At 44.0% G+C, this 24246-nt stretch overlaps 1 protein-coding gene across 1 annotated transcript; it reads right to left on the reverse strand.

The window, feature by feature from the left end:
• Positions 1 to 5235: 5235 nt before the first annotated feature.
• Positions 5236 to 23972, reverse strand: LOC119178348 (uncharacterized). The gene is made up of 4 exons (XM_037429539.2): positions 23888 to 23972; positions 22410 to 22497; positions 7042 to 7193; positions 5236 to 5599 (listed from the first exon to the last, which is right to left on the reverse strand). Exons 2-4 carry the CDS (start codon positions 22459 to 22461, stop codon positions 5258 to 5260), a joined length of 546 nt encoding a protein of 181 aa, XP_037285436.1. The 5' UTR covers positions 22462 to 22497; positions 23888 to 23972; the 3' UTR covers positions 5236 to 5257.
• Between the last annotated feature and the right edge of the window lie 274 nt (positions 23973 to 24246).

Consider the following 24246-nt stretch of genomic DNA (forward strand, 5'->3'; position numbering starts at 1 on the left):
ACCGTTTTGTTCAGTTTCCTCATTGACGGATCTGTCAGCGCTGGAAAAAAAGTCATGAGAGCTGCTGGACTCTTCAGAAGTGCAGAAGCACGGCGTCGTAAAATTTTAGCATTCTACTTAGGGTATCTTACGTGCACTTCGTTTCACGTAGGAAACTGACCTGTATTGTCTACTCCCTCGTGCGGCTATGTATAGTAGACAATGAATTGCGTCATTAGTGTGTTATGAAGTGTGAGTATATGTATTCAGTGTTGAAATTTTGTATACTTTCCCCCTACTGTAATGCCCTTGGCGCTGTGGGTACTATGATAAATAAATGTGTATAGTAAGAAAAATGGTCATGGGTGTGATCACGGCTACACCAAAGGTCATGGATGTTAACATCGTTCGCAGTGCGGTGCTCCTCACTCACCATTTGCAAACTTCTGTGAGTCACCATCACCCCTCTCTATAGCCCAAAAGCGTCACTCTCGATGCCCAAAGATAATTGATTGGGAATGTGCTCAGAGACGGCACGATTCTTTTCATCGATATCTGTTGGGCCTGCTATTATAGCGGCAAAGATCTGGCGATGTCTCTCTGGTTTGTTTAACACTTGTTGAAAAGCCCGTAAATATTTCTACACTGTTAGGGTAATCTCACTTCTGTCACTTACCATGTGCCTTCAATAACAGATGAAATCGATGTTATTTCTTTTGAAGAGCTAATACTCGCCCACACGCACCGGTAACCATTGATGATAGTTACTACGAAGAGCAAAATATTTAGCCAAGCGCAGCGGTGCCTGTCTTTTCGTGCTCACTGTATAACTTATATTCTCGTTCTGGGTATAAGACGTCTTGTTCTAGCTTGTGTCTGAGGCATTCTTTACATAAGAAAGAGTGAATAGCGCGAATTCTGGTATACAATACCATAGAAAAACTGATCACAGGGCTTTCCTCTAGCTCGTGAGTGGTCCTCATACTACACCACTAACACGTACAGTAAAGACGATCGTTTTATTTCCACAAAGATCTACAAAATTGTGGAACCACTCTCGCTGAAAGAACACGCCCACAACTCAACTATCGTCATTTGAAAAAGTTTGTAAAGCCAACAAATATAACCAGTTCTTTCATTCAGATTTTACAAGAGATGATGGCGTCATGCCGGAATCGGTTCCACGCGCAGTGTCTTTGATCGACTCTCTCGTTATCACAGACACTGGTATTCCTATTCTTCTGCTTGCCTTAGATACTGAGAAAGCATGTGGTCCGGATAATATACCCAACTGATTTCTGAAAAGGTACGCAGAATGGGGTAGCAGATATCCCGGCAGTATTTTCTGTAAATTGCTTTCAACATCATGACCACCAGATGATTGAAAAATAGCTAAAAATATTCCAATTTATAAATCGGGAGCCAAATCCATTGATTCTAATTTCATACCAATATCTTTAACGAGCATGGTATGCAAACTACCCGAGCATATAGTCTTGAAACATATAAAATTTGTTTTTTCGAAAACGAGGGCGTTCTGTCCCCCAACCAGCTTGGATTTTCTAGGAGTTTATCGACCACGACGCAGCTGACTGAGGTCATACACAATCTTGGGCTAGGTATTGACAATCACAGCAAAACAGACGTAATTTTACTTGACTATTCAAAAGCGTTTGACTGCGTTTTTCACACCAAGATAATTGCTAAGCGACAGAACATTATCGGGGACGGAAAAATGGTTGCTTGGGTGCGTAAATTTTTGTCTAATAGGTCTCAGTTTGTTGTTGTCAAAAATATTGCATCAAATATTGTACCGGTTACTAAGGAGTGCCCGAAAATTGCATGCTCGGGCCCTTGTCATTTCTCGTGTATATCAATGGCATATCTACTAATATAGACTGTAAAATAAAGTTATTTGCGGATGACGGTATCCTTATTAGAGAAAATAAAAATGTCCAAGATCACTATTCGCTCAACAATTCACTCTGCTATTTCTGAATGGTGTTCAAACTGGCAGATGACCATCAATTGTTAAAAAATCAGCTTACAAGATAATAACGAGGAAGAGGAAGCCATCAAATTTTTGCAACACTATAAGTGGCGCTGCTCTGAGCAGAGTTCACAAACATAAATACCTAGGCTTAACAATAACGTCCGACTTGAGGTGGGACGAGCACAATAGTAACAATACTTCAACTGCCACGCAAAAGTATTTTTTCTTCGCATATAACTTCAAATGGCAAACTTGCCAACAAATTTCCTAGCCTACAAGGCATTCGTCAGGCCCATCCTCGAATATGAAAGTACAGTGTGCTTTCCTCACACCCGCACAAACATAAAGAAAATTGAAGCAGTACAGAGGAAAGCCATAATACTCATCAACAACAAATATAAGCGTGAACACTCACTCAATAGTCTTCTAACACTTTCCGAACTTCCTACGCTAGAAGTACGAGCAAAACAGGCATGTCAAAAATTTCTTTATGAACTCCTGCACAATTATCTGAAAATGAACATTCCAAATTACATGTCTTATTTCCAAACTCAAGCCACGAGACACAAACATACACATGCAATAGTACAATACAAATGCAACACTGATGTGTTTATATATTCATTTTTTCCGGTTGCTATTCAAAATTGGAACATGTTGGCCCCTTACATCATCAACAGTAAGTCACTGTCTCAGTTTAAGATAGACAATAAAAACAATTTTCAGCTTCTTTAAATACCCAGCGACAATGGTAATGAAACCAGTATGTACTACTTGTATGTTCTGTAAACAGACATGTAAGCGGCCTTATTGTTAAACTAACCATTTTGTATGCACTTGTATTTTGTTTATGATGTTGGGTAAATATTGCTAATATACAGAGTGCCAGGCTGATGTTGCTTTTATGTTATATATTACAGTTCTTTTGCCATGATGAGCAATCGCAGCATCTCTGCCCACCTACTATGGTCTCAATAGAGTCTGGCAGTATTGCAAATAAATAAATAAATAAATTTCAGAAGACCCGTCTTCAAATACTTGAAGTGAGGATAGATTCCTTTTCCTTCAATTGTAGTTATATTGCGTACGTATATTAGTCTTACTTAGGATTAATACTAAGTTCTACAATACAGAGTGACATTACCTCAGTGCTTCATGGATTAAGATGCTTGGCTGCTGACAGGAAAGACCGAGTTTTCATTTCAACCATGGAAACTGCATTTTGATGTAAGGAAAAATTATAGATCTAGTGTACAGTGCGATTTCAATGAATAGCCAACCTGAGATGTTCAAAATCATGTTGAGATCTGCCCTATAGTACCAATTATAATCTTATCTACGTTTGGTGGCGTAATACAGCCTAAATCAAAGAACAATGCTAGTATGTACATTAAAATGAAGCTTTTGCATGGGACTTTTGGCACAATGCTCGGTTGCGGAAAGTGAACCATTTCTTTCATCTTTGCAAAGCTACTCCAGTTTCGCCAGACGCTCAACCTGAACGCAATTGCTAGCTATTTGCGTCTACAAACTGGAAGACCAAGATTGAAAGCTTATCTAGCCACCTCCTCGCTGAAGGCTAGCGTTTGATATCTCGAATTTCTGAACTTGGTCATTACAACAATCGCGACAAGATACGACAAAGGTTAACGACATTGGTCTATGTATGCAGTGTTCACAATGTGCCAATATGTTTTAATCTCACTGCCAACGTGTGGCTCGACGGGCGAAGAACATTTTGTCGCGAAATTGTGTCCTTGGCGACGTTTCATGTTTTCTTCATTTCAATTTTTCGCGCCGTCATAAATTGTGCTCTTGGTTAGCGATAAACGCAATTTCGTTCCGTGAAGAACCACAGTTAAAACAATGATCGCTTCCCCGGAATTTTGCCCAAACAATGAACTATACTATTAATGCAGCTGCAATCAACTTACAGCGTTGTTTGGAATGCAATGATATCTTACATTGAGCAGCAAAAGTTTTTACGTGACTTCAGCATATCCAAGGACTTCTGCGAGGAGTATCTGTCATGAAGTTATTCAAGGCGACACCTAAAGTAATATTGAAAATAGAGAGGCAACCCTGCAAAACATTGCCTTACCGCTCTTTTCAATTTTTTGGTTTTATTTAGTGCACCACTCTCTATGAACCTTTCCCTTTTCTAACGATATAGAGCGCTGATGAAGGAAGAAGTAGCTCAGTCTCGAGAAACCTAACGAGGGAACAAGGGAGACCGAAATCGATGTTAATATTGGTGGAATGTATTTAAGTATTGCACGCATACAAAAACATGTTTTGCTTTTGCGGGGAAAATAAAATATGGAGGCCTGACCAGGCTATTATGGTCGCAACACTTATCTAATTTTTGATGGTATTCTCCAGGGATTGGGTTCAACATTATATGCAATAGATACTCTGTGTTTCACTAAATGAGTTTGAAGGTACTACAAAACACGGTAATTAATTATTTGTTCGTCTCCATCATTTTTATTTTTCCTCCTAACGAAAGGCATACTAATATGACTAGATACATCAACTGTGGCTATAATTAAGGTATCTAAACTAATAACTTTTATATAGTGGATACAAGCGGTCAAGTATAATTGAAGATCGGCAGACTATCGGCAAAGAATCAATTGCCGTTTTAAGGCTTCGTAAAAGCGGATGGTTGCAATTTTACCATTAAGGAAAAGTCAGTTGTGACTTCTGAAAGAGACACCAAGGCGCGAGTTAACTCAGCTGCCTTATTATACCAACAGGTTCACAATGAGCAATCATAGTCAATTACGCATCTGCTTCTCTTCATGCGTAGCGATGACGACTACACCCGCATGACACACATACCTGAGCAAATGCGTGAGAAATATTCCAACACCCTGCACAGTCGCTCTCCTGAAGAGTGACATCATGGCAGTCGTGTAAAAGTAAGTTTACATTTTGCGAACATTTTGACCGAATTTCGTTACACCATAATATTTACCGGAAGCCGCTTTTTCAAAACCTCAAGAAGCAGTAGACTGTTAGTCTGAACGACCTCCATTATACAAGTTTACCGATTTCGTGATTCCACTTTAATTTCTTCATTTTTTATACATTGCTTCGTTTATTTTCTAAACCTACTATACCATATGTGCCACTTGAACAAGGACAATTATGAAGACAGCAATAAATATTTTTTTCATACCTTTAGGACTTTTTTACATGACAGCAATGTCACACCCCTTCTTCCAACCTTTTTAAAGTATATAACCACTTGCACTCCATTCAGAGATTGTGGAATTGTTTTTATTGTTTCAAAATTTCTGAGCCTTCCTCAATAAGTGATCGCCCAACTTGCTCGAGACCCTTGATCAGAAGCTTGGTAAATTCGGCGTTGCTGTTGACCTCTGGCAATTTCATTTCGGCCGCAATTTTGTCCATGACTTTTGTCACAATTAGGACGGCCTTTTCCTTCGCCTTTTCTTTAGATGTCTTGACTGCCGCGTCCGCCGCTGCTACGATGATTTCTTTCAGAGAGCTTTTCACTTCTTTCGCCAGGTCGTATAGAAAAATGGCGGCCTTTTCAGTTCCCTTCTTCAGTGCCTCCTTCAGCTTTGCCCAAAAGCTTTTAAAAGAGTATTCGTCGATCTGAAAACAAGAACAAAGATAAACAGAAAAGTGCTTTTTTTGCGTGTTGATTCAAAAGGGGTACTGTTTAACACTTCAGAAAGTTCCAGCAATGCATTACAACTTAGATCATGAAATCTAAACGCACGTTTTGTTGTCTTTCACATAATTTTTGGCAAGCAGTCGTTTCAGGCGCGCACAATGAGTGGAAGTTTCTACAGAGCCTCTACAGAAAGAGATATTTTTATGAAGAGAAGGAGGTGTTAGTTTGGTTTTTCGCCTGGCATGCTACTCTAGTTGGTAGGCGATGATTATGATATTACAGGAATAAACACATAATGCATTTAGCCACACACGTGACTTCTCTTTGTATAATGTCTCATTCAAGCTTGTAGCGCGCGAGAAAGTCATCAGCAGCATTTCTTCTGTGGATGTAAAGAATAAGTATCAGAATTCGTATAGGAATACAATCCCAGAATTCTGCGTAGAAATCTAGTGTTATACCATTAACTAACGCTAAGTCTTGGAACTGCTTTTCAGATAAGCCTTACTATTCGTGAAACATGAATTGTGGTTGCAGTGCTGGCTACTTAATTCAATAAAAAATTACCCTACGTAGTCCTATGATACAGCCATCTCATCGTGGTATTGTCAATTTTAGTTAAGTGTCGTATTGTGAGAGAGGAGGAATAAACGTTTTTTTTTCGAAATGGTGTAGTTGTGTAGGTTCTGCTTCCACCTTAGTTGAGAAGTCTCCCTTTTCCACGATCCCTGTGGCTATCGCTGCCTCCTTGGCCCTGGCGATGAGTCGTGGATGTTGATCTAGGTACTTCGATGCGAGCTTGGCCTCCCACGTTTCTAGAAGGTGTTCGTTTTCTTTAGCAGTGTCGCAGGTATTTAGCGGAGAAAATGAAATATAAATTACCACTAAGCATGCGTTTTTGAGCTTGTTGTGTCCGTCGTGCTGCTTTGCATGACACAGTCTGAAGAAAAAAGGCAGTTTCACTAACACAACTCAAAAACCTGAACCACCACTCACCCCCGAAAGAGGTTGGCCTTTCTGATGCCTTCACTTGTGTGTTGCTTCGTCCAATATTAGTTATTACAGCGTATTTCCTGATAGATGACGCGAAGTAACACTCAAAAGCAAGTCTATTGGCGCTAATTGGCATTGCATGTTTCGGAATTTGCGCACTGTAAGCTAATAGAGATATTTGCAATACCATACGCACAACTTGCAGGTGTAGTGCTAGCGTTTGCCACCTGATAGAAGCCCGCAAGAAGTAATTGCGACGACGTATGCGCAACGTAGCGGCAAAGCTTTGCGTTGCACTGTTCTAAAACTCTCAAATGCTGTAAAAAGCTGTCTGAAACGTAGTGTGTGCAGCAGGTTCCACACGTGCAGCCTTGCCTAATCACTAAACTGAAATTGTTTAATGAGGTTACACTGCATTAACACTCACCTCACTGCTATGATCATCGTACTGCTCAAGTTCTCTTGCAGCGGTGCGCAGAATGTGTCCTATTAAGATGGCTTCTGCGGCAGCCTCCTTGGAATTATCGCCAAATGTGCCTTGCACAGTGAAGTCATCAGCAGGAAGCTTGAAAGCAGAAGCTAGAAAAAAATTTGAAATTCACCATCATATAATCTCAGTGAGGTGCTCAAAAAATTGGCAGATTCCACGTACAGTGGGAATTCATGATATGTGAAGCACGATTGAGGAAGGTTAATATGTCGCTTTGAAATCAGCACAACGTTACGAGGGGGAAGTAAATCATGCTCTACATAATTCACATGTCATGATTATCTTGTTTAGACGTGTCATGTACCTTCGTCATCTATTGACGTCACGTAACACCAAACTTTGTATATGTCGAGTGAGCGAAACGGCCGCGAGCGCATCCCAAGCGCCCAATATACTCCGGTGTAACGTTGACGCGCGCGTATGCTGGGCGTAGCAACGCTACGCTAGCAAAACGCGAACACTGTGATCTGCATTATTTTAGGTACCAAGCTAGAACGCCTCATCTGCAATCGCAGATTTACACTGCTCACAGATCCACAAAAGCCAACCAGAATAGAAACCAGCACAACCAGAGATACGTGCCATGCCCTAACCTTTGTAAGGAGAGTAAGCAATTATAACTGGTCAAATCTACATGAAACGTTAGATATAATAATTGCATCGTTTCTACTACACTGCAAATCTTCAACCCCATACTCAAGAGTGGAAGGTTCGTGTCACTAATCGGGTTGCATTAAGTAAACAGCGCGCTAAGACTGACAACACAGGGACACCTTCAAGTGAATGGCTACAGTGGCTGAAAGCTGACATTGATAAAGAAACCAAGAGGATAAGCACTACCACCACAAATCCAGATGTAGACAGTTACCTTCTACACCTATGGGAAGCACGCAGAAGCCTCATAAAATTTTGGCATAGCTTGAGACACAATCAAGAGCTTAGACTTCGCATTGTTCAAATAACGTTGCAAGCCGAACAATACGCCACAGAGCTCACGAGGAACAACTGGCACGACTTCTGCAAGTCATTTAATGGTACGCTAAGCACTGCACGCACGTGGGCCATACTAAGAGCCCTTGTAGACCCGAAAAGTGCCGTCCTACACGAGCAGTACCTTCCAAACACTTTTCCACAAGCAGGATGGGGACGACAACATCATCTTACAGATGCTTCAAGAAGTGTATATCACTGCAGGCCCTCAACCAAAATATCAAAACTACCCATATACAGAGTTAACACCACTGAATGCTGATATAACTGTGCACGAGGTTTGAGCTGCCCTTCTGAATATCAAGCGTGACACAGAACTAGGCAAAGACAACATACAATAAACTCTCATTCGAAACCTCACTGATGAAGATCTAGAACAGCTGACAGATTTTTACAACAATCACTGTAAATCCGAAACGTTTTCCCAAGAATGGGGACATGTTGAAAGAATGCGCGACACAGAACCAGGCAAAGACAACATACAATACAATCTCATTCGTAACCTCAATGACGAAGATCTAGAACAATTGACAGATTTTTACAACACTCACTGTGAATCCAAAACGTTATCCCAAGAATGGAGACATGCCGAAATAACACTGATTCCCAAGTCCGGGAAACCCATAGAACATTAAAACCTGCGGCAAGCCACTCTGACTTCTTGCCTCACTAAATTATGGAAGCACGTCGTCCTCCAAAGATTGCAACCATACCTTGAAGCCCAGGGATTTTCTCCAGCCACTGTTTGGGTACCGGGCTCATCTGTCAACGCAATACATGCTTTTTCAACTAGAATAGGAAGTAATGAACAGGCTCAGTTCGGCGCAAACTAGAGCTCTGCTTACCTTGGACATCTGCAGTGCATTTCACAATGACTCGTATGACCTGATACTGGAGAATCTGGCGCTGACACGGAGCGGACGATGAGTTTACGACTATTTTAAAGCATTTCTAACAAACAGGATGGCGACCATAAGGTTAAGCACTCTTCGCAGTGACATCATCAAGCTCGCGGGTAAAGGCATGCCGCAAGGACCGGTGTTCTCTCCGACAATTTTAGGTGCGAAGCTCCTTAAAGCGGCACCCGTTCGTCCCTTACGTGTCTTACGCTTTGACCTGCAAGGTGGGGCCGGTGGGAGATTTCTCCTGTGCGTTGTTGAACAATAACAAATTCGCAGCGTGTGCGTTAACTAAAAGCCCATTTCTCCTGTCTCTCATTCACAGTCAGCAGCCAATGGCATGTACAGTGAGCACTATCTGACAAGAAAGAGTTAAAAAGTTATACTCGCTGGGCGTAGCCTCCTTGGTTTTAGAAAGGTTTAGCGAGCATTGAGACGCAGTGCCATGAATACAGTGAACTAATATACTACGAACTTGAGGTGGTTTAAGGTGGGAAGTATACACGAAGCGCAAGCCGTGAGAAAGTGTGCGTGTGCCACCTCTCGTTTAGTCCTTGGAAAGTCCGCTGTATGCCGGCGTTTCTATATGGAGAAAATATGATGAAAATATCCGAGATGGTCATACTTGAAGTGTTGACTAGGTGGATGAACGGACACACAGACAGATGCGTGGACGGACGCATGGATGGCTGCACGGACGCATGGATGCGTAAGCGGACGCAGGGGCGGATGCATAGACGAATGCAGGGATGGACGCATGGATGGATGAGTGGACGCACGAACAGACACACGCATGCACAGGCGGGTACACGCATGGACAGTCACACAGACGAACGCATGGACGGACGGAAGCAAGAACGAATGGACGAAGAAAGGTTTAGCGATCGTTGGGCCACAGTGCCATCAATACAGTGAACTAGTATATACCATGAACTCGAGGTTGTTAAAGGTGAGAAGTAGACACGAAGCGCAAGCCGTAAGAAAGTGTGCGTGTGCTACCTCTCGTTTAGTCCTTGAAATGTCGGCTGGATTGTGGTGCTTCTACATGCAGAATATATGATGAAAAGATGCGAGATGGTGTTACTTGGAGTGTTGACTAGATGGATGAACAGACGCACAGTCAGATGCATGGACGAACGCACGGATGGCTGCACAGACGTATGGATGAATGGACGGACACAGGGGCGGATGCATGGACGAGCGCAGGAATGGACGCACGGAGGGACGTGTGGACGCACGAGCAGACACACGCGCAGACGGTCACACAGACGTATGCATGGACGGATGGAAGCACGAACGAATGGACGGATGGATAATTCACCCCACTCCCCATCATTCACCCAATGAATACGCTGCCATTTTGTAACATCGTCATGGCTAAATTACTGCCTCTACTGGCCACGATTCCAAATATACGGCATGTTTTATACATGCACGGCGTCACTATAAGGGTGACCATAGGCTCAGTTGGACAATTACAAGATGCGCTCGAAGAATCAGTAAATTCAGTTCTGGCATACGCACGAGCCGGTGGTTTAACGTGCTCTGCAGAGAAGTCACATCTGCTCATTCGTCGTCCCTAGCGAAATCACAACAGCCCGCGAATCAGAGTCACCTTAGAACACCATGCAATTCCCTGCGTACAGGAATTCCACGGCCTTGTCCTTTATATTCAAGCATTTCTGAAGGCAACGCACATTATCGAAATATTAGAACCGTGAGCATCTCAAATCACGCATATGATCTACCGCATCACCAACCGAAGGGATGGATTTCAGGAGCAAGACAGTCTACGTGTAGTTAATGCCTGCATAGTAAGCCACATCACCTACCAGGTCCCTTATCAAACCCTAACGCTTACACAAGAGAGAAAACAGGACATTTTTCTCAGCAGAGCCACCAAGGCGGCACTTAAACTACCTACGTGCGCATCCGCCAACCGCCTTCTAGCCATGGAAGTACACAACAACTTAGGAGAACTAACCCAATCACAACGTAATAGTCCGCTGCGAAGATTCTGCAGCACCCTAGTGGGAGAGTGGCTTCTTGTAAGGCTAGGCTATCCCCTGACCTGATGTGGATACAACACACCAGGCAAACAACTACGCACCTACTCAGCGATAATTACAGTCGCACCACTTCCACGCAAATTGCACCCTTGAGCGCAACACTCAGCGCCGGCGGGCAAGGGAGAAAAACCTTACGCGCGTCATCATTCAGTCTCTTCCAAACACTCTGTCATGCTGCGACGCCGCTAGACACCACTGTCGCAGTTTTACAATTAAATCTGCGGTGAACAATGATGACGACGATTACTATAGAGGAGACCGCATTCAGTACCCTCCACCACCCCACACGCTCACACGAGAAGACGCAACTGCGGTGCTTCAACTGCGGGCCAACAAATTTTTGAATTTCTATTTCCTCAACATCATCCATCCCCCTTCTTACTCTGACTAATTCCCCGGCTGCGGAGCGGTACCGACATTATTTCGAGTAACGCTGGTATGTCAGCGTCAGCCTGCCAGGCGCCCTGTCAATTCCTCTCCTATTTCCCACCCCGCAAGACTTGGAGGCCATGCTGCGTGACAAAAGTCAAAGTGACCAACGGGCACTCGTTCGGCGGGCACAGGACGCAGCAGCGGCTGTTGGAGCTCTAGACTGAGAGCCACACCAGACATTTCTGTATGATTGAAATAAACAGTTTTTCTTTCTATATGCGGAGAAGGACATGAAACTGCAAGTAAGGAACGTAAAAGGAGACTAATGCCAAGTCCACCACCCTACAACGTAGGACAACAGCGCCTCAACAGGCTTCAAGAAATAGAGAACAACTGAAATGCCAGCAGGGAAGAATTCCCTGAGGTTAACATATCCGCCGCTACCTCTAACAGGAACGATGGGGGCCGCGTCTGCACGCGCAGCACATCCAAGTCAATATTTCGTTCGAGTTCGCGCTCCCGCTCTCGCACGCGTTCCGTCTCTACGCGCAGCAGATCCAAGTCAAAGTTGCGTTCCAGTTCGCGCTCCTGCTTTCGCGCGCACTAGCATTCCGCTAAACTTGCGAGCTACGCTACCATGGCAAGGGGGTGTAACGACAGCAGTAGCTTAACCTCTTTGAAGGCGGACACCTCATCCATACAGGTTCCCGAAGATATACTGAAAAAACGAGCAAAAAAAAAAGCTCCAGAATCAGCACAGCCAACTGCAAAGCGAACAAAGCCTCATGAATAAACTGCTTCAGAGTGAAAAAAGACAACAAGAGCTTAATGACAAACTACTTGAAAAGTGCACGCGTCAGAGAGGACATTCAGACAACGCAGAACAACAATATCAAAAACAAGCAAATTCAAGCACAGAGCCGGCAACGACGCTGACCAAGGTAGACGTCTAAGCCCTATTGAACGCAAGGTGCGCGATATTTGAAGAATCTTTCATGAATAACATGCACGCCACGATGGAAAAAATTATCCAGTCAGCAATAGAAAAAACAGCCTCAATGTTTAAACACAAGATCACTACACTTAAGGCCAAAATTGACGGGATTGCTGCGCAAGTCAACGATTTCATTGAGCAAGTGAAGAAAACTTACGTAGTCATGGCACTGTTCGACAGCTTGAACAACCCACGCCAAATGGCTCAGAAGAAAGCACGACCAAATAGTCACAATGCTTCTCGCTCAATCTCGGTGTGTCGTGATGCCATACTTGTCAAGAAAGCACTTTCAACGCAAAGGCACGAAATCCAGGACACTCACACGGAACACACCATAATAGGGATTCTAACGGAACAAAAGACGCAGCAAAGTCTTTTCATAACCAACATATACAGTCCCCCATAAGACCAACTACCAGACTTCGATCACTTCATACGAGAAATCAGGAAGCTCACGAGTGGCCATCAGATTGTAATAATGGGAGACTTCAACACCTCTCACATGGCATAGGGCTATCATATCACCATGAGGAAGGGTTCTAGGGTGCACAATACTGCTAAAGAACCACAGGCTAACACTGTGGAACAACCCTCTCCAGAAGATGAGAATCGGGAACAGCGTCTCCAGGGATACAAATCCCGATCTTACCTTTATAGCGAACGTCACAGGGGCAGAGTGAAGTGTGCTACCGGAAACTTTAGGTAGTGATCATCGCATCATCCAACTCTCCGTTGAGCACACTCGTAATCAGACCAAGGCTAGAATAGCGCGGTTAACAGAACGGCAATCCTTTAGTAATGACCTCGACGTTGAAACCACCGTAATCGACATTGAAGACTGCTTTAAGAATATGCTCAAGATAGCTGAATGCTACACTAAGACGATAGTTATAGCGCGAGAACAAAACGTCATTTTGTTCTCACGCTATAACTATCGTCATGCCATACCAACTAGCCCAAGCTGTCACACTTCAAAGCTACACTAAGAACATACAGCTTGACGCCGATACACCCGCGGTCGACGCACATCTCCTCCACCTTTTGTAGGCTAGAAGAGGACTTCTAAAACGGTCGAAGCGGCAAAAACTAAACAAAAAGTTACGGAAATGCATTTCTCTCCTCGCCGAGCAATCTCAAGAATATGCGAACCAATTGGCCAGGCCGAACTAGCACGCCCTTTGTGACAAGCTGCAAGGATCTCTGAGCACGAAGAAGACCTGGCATCTGCTGCGCACACTTCTAGCCACGCAACCCTTCAAAGCAGCACAGAAGCAGCACCTTCAGAGGCTTATTCGAAACTACGCCGGTACAGAAGAACACCTAAAAGAAATACAAAAGAAGCTCTGTGGCGATGCACCCACTGGGGCTTCAATTCACACAAAAGAATACACTGGCGCACCAAGCACTGAGCTCAACCGGCACTTCAGCCAGACTGCACGGCACACAGACGTAACGAAGTTGACAAGAAATATTAGCCCCAGAATAGAGAGTATTATTAACAAGCACTTACGCAACCTACCGCACCAGGCCACCACGGCTCCACATGATCCCTAATCACCATGATCACCATAATCCCTAATCACCATGATCCCTAAGCCTAACAAACCGGTCGGCAATGAGAACTACGCCCGCTTTTCTCACCTCGTACGTGGAAAAACTGCTCGAACATATGGTGAACGACGGCTTAACTCAGTACCTAGAAGATAGTGGACACCTACCGGACTCCATGTTCGGCTTCAAGCAGCGTCTTTCTAAGCACGACGTGCTCTTATTACTCAAAGAAGACCTCCTTGATCACATCACCCATCGAAGAAAGTACTCCATACTCAGAGTTGACGTCTAGGCGCCCTTCTATAACGTAAGCCACGACGCGATCCTCAACAACCTCGAAGGCATTGGCTGCGGCGTTAGAACCTGCACGTACGTCAGAAACTTTCTGACAGACCGTACGGCCACTGTGCGCATATGCAACATCCGCAGCAACAGCTTCCAACTACCAAAAAAAAGCACACCGCAGGGATCGGTCATCTCGCCGTTAATTTTTAACGTGGCTATGACTAATCTGCCGAAAATTCTCGACAAAATACCAGACTTATAGCACGCAATTTACGCTGATGACATCACGCTCTGGGCCAGAGCTTCGAATACTGGGTGACAGGAGACCCGCCTACAAACCGCCGTAGATACCATCGAACGGTATCTCAGAAACTGCGGTCTCTGCTGTGCCTCCGAGAAATCCGAGCACCTCGTCCTCAAAGCGAGAACAAAAGGCAGACCCCCTCTATACGACGAGCCCGACCCTAGCGTAACGCTGGAAGGGACCTTAATTCTAAAAGTCGAGACCCTGCGAGTGCTTGGAGTTCACGTCTACAAGGATGGATTGGGAGCTGCCACCATACTGAGACTCCAATGGACACTATCACAACTCACGCACCTCGTCAAGGGGATCGCGAATCCACGAAACGGACTGAAAGAGCATGACACGCTACGTATATTGCAAGCTCTGTTCACCAGCTGCTTTACGTACGGCACGCCGTACCTGAATTTGAAAACAGCTGAAATTGAAAAACTTAATATCATGACAAGAACGGCCACTAAAGTAGCCCTGGGACTTCTCCAATGGCCTCTACCACGCGTCTCCCAAAGATGGGCGTCCACAACACGTGAAAAGAGCTCATCGAAGCGCATAAGAACAGTCAGCTGAAGAGGCTCAAGCTGACGCCCATGAGAGGTCGGTGCTCCGGTACCACAATTACAGCGACACGTTCATCACCGATGCAGACCGGAAAGCGCATCCCACTGTTCGCTAAAGTGTCGCTGTCCATTGCACCTGTTCCAAACAACACGCATCATACTTTCCACAAAAGTAGACGCAAGGCTAGATCAGACGCTATTCAACGAAAGTTCAAGCAAGACCCGGGTGCCCGCTACACTGACGCGGCCAAGTATTCGCATGGAAACGCGTACGCTGTCAGCGTCGTAGATACTCAAGGCCGAGAATTGCCATCGGCCACGGTCAGTGCACTCAGCTCAGACGCAGCCGAAAAATAGAATCGGCGATCGCTCTAGCAACCACAACATAAATAGACGCCGCGGTGATTTCCACCGACTCGCAAGCCGCCTGCAGGAATTTCGCTAAGGGCCTTATGTCAGCCAATGCCATCAATATATTAAAACGGCGAAGCACTCCACTCCCATATACTTGTATATTATGGGTGCCAGGACACGAGGGTCTGCAGGGAAATGAAGTGGCCCACGACGCTGCTCACAAGCACGTCAGCCGGCTGCCCCCTGCCCACAAGACATCCGACCCGTCATTGAAAAGACGTAAGTTGTTCAAAACACCTACTAGTCGTTACTCCAGCATTACAGTCTGGAGCGAAGAGTATACCCTCCACCACACCCAAAACTGACAAAAGAGGAATGCTAGATACTCAGACGCCTGCAAAGCACCACGTACACACATGGGGCCCTAATGCACCATCTCTACCCAACGAGATATAGCTATATGTGCACGCTCTGCAGCGTACCCGACACCCTGGCACACTTGCTGCCTGCATGCCAGTGTATTGCCAGACGCAATCTACCACAACACACTGATGATAATGAGGCAGGGCAGACGAACGAAGAGCTAGCCGAAACGTGGGAGGCGAAGCTCGCCCTTGAGGACATAGAAGACCAAAAACAACTCGTCGCCAGGGCCAAGAGGGCAGTAAAAGCCAGAGGGTTCCTGGACTAAGAAGCCCTCTCACCTACGAGTAACACCGGACATTGCTCGAGGCACTTTTTCGAAAATGAACGTTTACTTCACTTCACTTCTCTCTGTCTCACTCTATAGTCTAACGCCAGGACACGGTGTAAGATACAAGTAACGCAGCGTGCCAGGCGTGACCGACGTTACCAGCAGAGACTCGCTCACTCGATTTCGTGCCGACCGGTCGTGCCCCCGCTATTTTCGATGACAGCAGAACTCTGGCCAACTGGACTCCCCCTACGCCATCTCCTGTCGCCGACAAGAGCTCTAACCGAGTGGTGTCCCGTCCTCGGACACCTGCGATCATGTCCATCTTTCCTATCTCCTCTTTTCTTCCGCCGTTTTCTGTCGTTCACTGTCCCTGTGCCTCACTCTCTCCTTCTCCTCTGTATCTATTTACCGTTTAATCCTATTCATTTAATCCCTCCTTACCCCCATTCCTTGTGAGCTACTGTTGCGGTGTCGCACTCTGATGCTGACAGTTACGGGGCTAACTTTTCTTTTATCTTTAAGAATCGCATCGGCGGGACCAGAGTCCATCGGTGCGGCCCGGCGGCAACTGGCACGAAGCGCGAGATGCTGCGTTTCGAGACAATGACGTTACCCAGACAGCACTGTGTCTCCTTGTGATCGTGAGGGAAGAACGCCGGGCGTACTTAAACGGCCATGCGTCAAAGCAACGCAGCGCGGTGCGCACCTGCGAGTATGACAGATTGGCGGCTACCGTGGCATCACCAGCCTGACGTGACAAAACGACCGCTGGCGCACACACGCACCGGGTAACATCGAATGCTATTGGCGCGTTCAGTGTTATATGTAGTCATGTTGTTAGCTGACAAGCCTCTCAAGATTTTCACGTTTGCAGCAGTCGCATAGTATCGTCATCTATTCACGTCTCGTTATGTCAAATTTGGTATATGCAGATTAGCGACACGGCCGCAAGCGCATCATGACCGGGACATGTAGTCATGTTGTTTCATGACACGCATCTAATTATTATGACGTTTGGACGTGATATTTACCTATGTCTCCCATTCACAACACGTATTCCTGAATTTGGTACATCTGAAGCTAGCGAATTGGCCACGAGCGTATTATGAGCGGAGCTTGTGGTCATGTTGTTACATGACAGGCATCTTATGATTATAATGTTCTCACCAGTCACATTCTTTCGTCGTCCATTCACGTCCCGTAATACCAAACTTGATATATCTGAGGTTAGTGAAACGGCCGCGAGCGCACCATGTAAGGCCCAATATATTACTGACAAAGTTGGCGGGCGTGCACGCTGAGCACAGTGATGCTACGCTAGCAAAACGCAAGCACTCCAATAAGTATATTCTAGGCACTATAACTCTAGTCAGATGCCAAGCGCGACCAACGTCCGTCGGTATTGTTCACTCCCGGTCGTTTCGCTAGCTTCACATAGCCAAGTTTTGTATTACGGGACGTGAATAGATGACGATGGTATGTGACTAGGAAAAGCATGATTACCATTAGAAGTGGGTCATGTAACAACATGACTACACGCTACGCTCATAATGCGTCTGCAGCCGTTTCGCCAGCTTTAAATGTCCCAAATTCAATATAGCGCGACGCGAACGGACGGCTTAAGTAAATAGCACGTACAAACATGATAATCGTGACATGCGTGTCATGTAACAACATGACTACATACCACACTCCTCATGATGCGCTCGTGGCCAATCCGCTAGCATAAAATATGCTAAATTTAGTATTACGTCACGTGGATTGATTACGAAGGTGTGTGACAGTGCAAACATAATAATCATGAGATGCATGTCATGTTAGAACATGACTGCATGCCACACTTCGAAGGCGCCAAAACACTCCAACATGACGAGGCATACGTGCTCGCCGGTGTTCATTTTGTCGTGTCACGCTAGCGATGCCACACCAGGCGCCGACCTAAGTTGCTTTGACGCATGCGCGTTTGAGCGTGCCCTGCGTCCTTCCATCATGAATAGATGAAGGACGCTGTCGTAGGCGCGAAATGCAGCATGTCGCAATTCGCGCCCGTTGCCGACGGGCAGCGCTGTTGAACGATGATCACGCCGGTCGCGCCGGTCGTGCCTGGTATTTTGCTAGCGTAGCATCGCTGCGCCCAGAGTGCGCGCGCGTCTACAATACATCGGGGCATATTGGCCCTGCGGAGTATAAAGACCCTTCAACGTTGGTATCACGGGACGCCAACGGACGATAAAAGTATATGACACGTCCAAACATGATAATCATGGCACGCGTGTCATGTAAGAACATGACTACATACTACGCTCAGGATGAGCTCGCCGCCGTTTCGTTTGCTACACATATACCAAATTTGTTATCCCGTGACGTGAATAGATTACGAAGATAAATGACACGCCTAAACATGATAATCATCACTTGGAAGTTGTGCGCAGCATAGTTTACCTCCACCTCGTAACATTTTGCTGATTTTAAAGTGACATATCAATCTCCTCCGTTTGTGCTTCACATATTATCAATTCCCACTGAGCGTGGGAATCTGCGAATTTTTTTTCAGCAGGAGAAATACTACCACGTGCTGATTTTGTAAGCTGCATGCTTCTTCCATAAATCTTCAGTTGCGTGTGTGCATCTGCGTTGTTCGTCTCTTCTGTAGTTTCTTCTATGTATTGCGCCCCATGCACTTTACTCCTTCATAATTCTTCAAAAGATGGGACGATGTACACTAAGGGTCTCAAACTGACCACATCCTGCGTGCCGCAGTGTCTACATGCAATCCCACTAGGGCTGCAACAGGAAGCGCCTAAAAAGATGTCAGCTAACGTTCTCATTTGTTAGAAGGAATTTAACATGTCTCATATATGGTTCAGTTCTAGAAGACACATGCAGTGAGGAATGAAAAAAAAAACATCCGTACCATGGTGCAGAATGACTGAAATCTGGACGCCGTTTGTGAGAGGTAGATTTTAGTTTTGTGATTATGTTCCAACGTATGGTGAAAGCAAGGGATGCTTCGCGAAACAAGCGTGTTATTGTTATTCAGAAGATGAAGAACCTATATGAAGAGTACACTCATGTGCCGACCGGAGCCTTTCACACCCCTAGTATGAACTATAAATCGATTACTTGTGGTGAATATCCGCGTACGACGAGCAGCAGTGGGCGAGCAATTACCACACGTCACTCCTGGGTTGGGTTTCATGACGCACGTTACATTTAATTCAAGTAATTGTGGTTATTTTGCACTCCCGTCGACAGCTATGACAATTTAGATACATACGAATTAAGGAGACGTGTTTTAAGCACAGAGTACATAGATAGATAGATAGATAGATAGATAGATAGATAGATAGATAGATAGATAGATAGATAGATAGATAGATAGATAGATAGATAGATAGATAGATAGATAGATAGATAGATAGATAGATAGATAGATAGATAGATAGTGTGTTTCTCGACATCCCTTTAACTTCGCTACATCCAAATACATGTTGCGATTCCTTTAACTGGATATACTATCTTCCTTGCAATATACAGTTCTCTGTCTGTGTTTTGAGAAAAGAATGGAATAGAGAGTTACCTTTCGCAGTTGATCCGTGAAAATGACTTGGCCGCTAGGCATACTACCACACAGCAGAGATGTCATGCCAGTACAGACTCAATGAGGTAACAAATAATGGATCTAACTATCGTAGTGCATCACCTTGTCTCTGATCTGAAATTGCTCAATCGGTATCTGAAGTAGACACTAAGACGTTCGAAGGGACCGTAAATTATTTATTGTATGTGGAAAGAATGAACTGGTACTTAAAGTGTGGTCTTATTAGTGATATAATTTCTCTCAGAGGACTGCGTTACAGTATGCGAGAGCTGAATTCTGGCCAATTCATTTATCATATTGTTTACAATGTACATCATTGATTATAGTCTTATACACAGAGCACACGTCATTTATATGCTAGTTGTGGGCACATTTCCACAATGGAATAAAAATGTACATCTTTTTTTCTACTTCGGTATCGAATAAGGTTGTGTATGTTGAAATTTTTCATTCGTAAATTTTAGCGAATGGGGCTCGTACGCAAACTGCTGCTAAAATTCAACCAGCATCTGTGCGATGCGCCGTGGTTCGTAAAGTCGACGTCAATAGTTGGATAGCAAAATGGTGCTTCGTTTCTATGGTACTTCCCGTTCAAGGCATATCCCTTCCCCGCTTAAAGTTGCCTGCTGCACAGTGTAACAGAGGAGGAGACATGTGCGATTCTGCGACGCTTCGTGAATATATTCTTAGTTTTTATTTGCGCATCTATATATGATATTTTGCGCATTGCTGTGACTGAAGCGAGACGTGGAAATGGGCAAACGGAAAGAACGATAATAAGCGGGTTTCGAACGCAGCATGCGAATGTGCTTTGATTCATGCTCTAATATTTACAGAACCACCTCTTATTAATATTTTGAGCACAAACGGTAACCACTTCAAAATCACCCACACGTATATATGCACATGATGCTCAATGTCAACATACGTTCGATGACAACAGAAGTATGCGTACTCTGTCATTCTTGCGGAAACCACTCAGCGTCTAAAGCCCCACGGGACAAAACAGACGCTTTGTTACTGGCATCGTGGGACGTAAATTGATGGAAGTAGCTTTTGAAGCAACGAGCACTAAGGTATGGCGTCTTTATTGTGTCAGACTTGCACGTGTCAAGTGCCGATAGGCTTTATTATGTCGGATATATTTGAACATAACCTTCGAGTCCATGGTGAATTGAAATGTAACGTATAAAAATGGGCAGGCGTAAAAAAAATTGGCAGATCCCACGTACAATGGGAATCGATGATATGCGAAGCATGAATAAGAAATGTTGATATGTCACTTTAAAATCAACACAACGTTACGAGGTGGAGGTAAGTGATGCCGTACATGACTTCCGTTTCATGATCATTGTGTTTGGATGAGTCGTTTACCTTCGGCATCTATTCATGTCACGTGGTTTAAATTTGGTATAAGTGAAGCTAGCGAAACGGCCACCAGCACATCACGAGCGTGGCATCTAGTCATGTTGTTACATGACACGCATCTCATGATTATCATGTTTGCAGCAGTCGCATACCTTCATCATCTATTCACGTACTGTAATACAAAATTTGGTATATGTTACGCTAGCACAACGGCCGCGAGCGCATCATCAGTGTGGTATGTAGTCATCTTGTTTCATGATACGCATGTCATGATTTTCATGTAAGCGTGTGTCGCTTCTGTTCGCCATGCAATCATGCCATACCATACCAGTTGTGCAACATGCCATGTGAACAAAACCACCGCAAGAGCTGCAGTAATGAAATGTAAATCATGAGATTCATGACATACATGTCAGAATTTTCATGTTATGACTAGTCAAATATGTTCTTTATACAGTCATGTTATGTCACACCAAGTTTGGTAACGACAGCAAACGGCCAGGAGATGTTAGTCTTAGGTGGCTAGATAGATAGACAGATAGATAGATAGATAGATAGATAGATAGATAGATAGATAGATAGATAGATAGACAGATAGATAGATAGATGGATGGATGGTTATATAGATAGATAGATAGATGCACTCAAATTTGCCGAAGTTCGTTAAGAAATGCTTCGCATTTAAACAAAGTCAGAAAGCTACGAGCGCATTCCATTTTCAGAGTAAGAAAAAGTTGACTATATTGAACACGGGAAGGTGTCTTCGTAACACAAAAGCAAATAAATATTTTACAGATAAGCAGCATACAAATCAAATGAATGGATATTTCCTGATGCTATGACGTCTAGAAACACCGTCCGCAGCAAAAGAACAAGCACGTGTCCGGAGGTGTTGCCGCTTGAATGACGAAATGACTGCTTGCACGATTATAACTATCCCGCAGTGACTGCATTTCTTATTAAACTAAACAGCATATCTGTCCAAAGCAGTATGCACCAATTTTTTAGAAAAGGGCACCACGAGTGCTGGGTGGAACACGCAGAAAGCAACGGCACTGGCTAGAATCTCCGTACGGCGGCACGGTATCTCAAAAAGGAAGCCGATGCAGACGGGCTCTGTAGCCCACAATCCTTTGCGTGAGGCGCAATTTTGCTGCCACCTGCTGATGGCCTCATCAGTTTTAGGTATTTACCAAATAATGAAACGTCTCAGTTTGATTCGGTTTATTTGAAGAGGACATTCATAAAAGGAATACTCGAAGTTTACCTGTGAAAAAGAACACGCCCACAAACAGGATTGCCGGGATCAATTGCCGCATGATGCTGAACCTCGATACCTGCAACTTTTTGGTGCTCTGAAAACCACGAGAATGAGTTCAAATGATCAATCAATCAATCAATCAATCAATCATTGAATCAAAAATCAATTAATCAATGATCTCTTTATTTCCTATCGTTTCGGTAATTGTAGTGTTACGATTCTCTATTTCTACTGTACAAGTATGCATTTCGTTGACTCTGTATAAGAACAATGCAATGGATGTATTATTGGAGTGTTACTTTGTATTTCTCTGACCATGCTCTCAGTGGTGCATTTGGGTGCTCGGGTACCATCAGACAGAGCACATCTGCCTCTTATCCATGTATCCGAGATATACATTTGCCTTAAAATGCTGATTGCCATCCGAAGATCTGCTGCAATCATTCTGTAAGCAGGGAACACTAGTGTGTTTTTCTCTAGCATGCAACTGGATAAAATAGGCGTTCAAGCTAATACAAGGTTAGAAGAGTTAGCATTATACTTACATATAAAGAAAGTTAACTTGATTCTTAGTAAAACAAAAGTTATTGTTTTTAAACACGTAACAAGCCAGATTATTCCGAACTCCAGCCTGCATTCAAAAACTGTGTAGTTGAATGTGCTTGTTCCTACAAGCTTTTAGGTGACTTTTTTGAATAACACTTAGATTGGTCACATCTCATTCATAAAATTCATGCCAACATATCATGGTCACTCACTGAACTTCCCAAACCTAGAGAACTCGTTCCAAAATCTTGAAAGTGGCAGCTATATTACACTCTAATTCATTCACACCATCACTAGTGTATAATAGTTTGGGGGTCTAACTCTGAAACTAATCATGTAAGGCTGATAAGACTGCAGTAGAAAGCAATAAGATACATTCAAAACCTCCCGTATAACTACCGCACAGGTTCGTACTTTTTAGAACACTATGTTCTAAAGGTGAACCAAATATATTATTTCCTTTACTTGTGTTTTAATGACATTAGGCTTAGTCCTTCTGGATATAGTAGAACTGCAATCTAGTCGCAAATATGCCTTACGAATTAAGATACGACCATTACAACACTCCCTTTGTCCGAACAACCTGTTGAATGAGAGCGCTAACATAAATCAAAATTCAAAACGTTGTCTCAGATTCTCATAAACCGCACATCCTTAGACGGTTTTCCGGTAATTATAAGCGGGATCTTTTGCAGGGCAAAAACATATATGAAGACCGGAATCAAATACCAATACCAAAATAAAGAACCTGACAACCCATTTCAATAAATCTTGACAAATATGCAACAGTCAGTTTTATTTGAATACTTCTATATTGTTTTATACAAATAAGAATAATTAAATATGTGCAGTGTAATGCCGTCATCTTATTTCGTGCATAGCACTCGTTATTAGAATTCCTGAAAAATTATTGGTTTGAAGGAATAGTGCCTACTTACAGGTGATAATTCAGTATGTGAGGTTTGACGTGTTCCCTGCAGGCGTAAATGACATTTGTCGGCAAGGACTTCATATTATATATCATACTGCAGCATGTGCCTTGTTGCAATGTGGCAGAAGTAAGATAAGCTGATAAGTGTAATCTATGACCTTAGTCAAGAACAAAGCTTAAGAGATATTGGATAACACAGCGAAACGTCAATGAGCAGCACAAGAGCTAATTATTTTGTGACCATGTTTTTGGTCCAGGCCTATAGCAACAGTTTCAAAATCATTCAGTGTACCAATTCTTAAAAGGAAACTGCAATATTGACGCGAATCGTAGGGTTTCGTTTTATAAGTGCAAAGCCGTTACAGC

This window comes from Rhipicephalus microplus, chromosome 1 (assembly GCF_043290135.1).
Source record: "Rhipicephalus microplus isolate Deutch F79 chromosome 1, USDA_Rmic, whole genome shotgun sequence".
NCBI classification, from domain to species: Eukaryota; Metazoa; Arthropoda; class Arachnida; order Ixodida; family Ixodidae; genus Rhipicephalus; species Rhipicephalus microplus.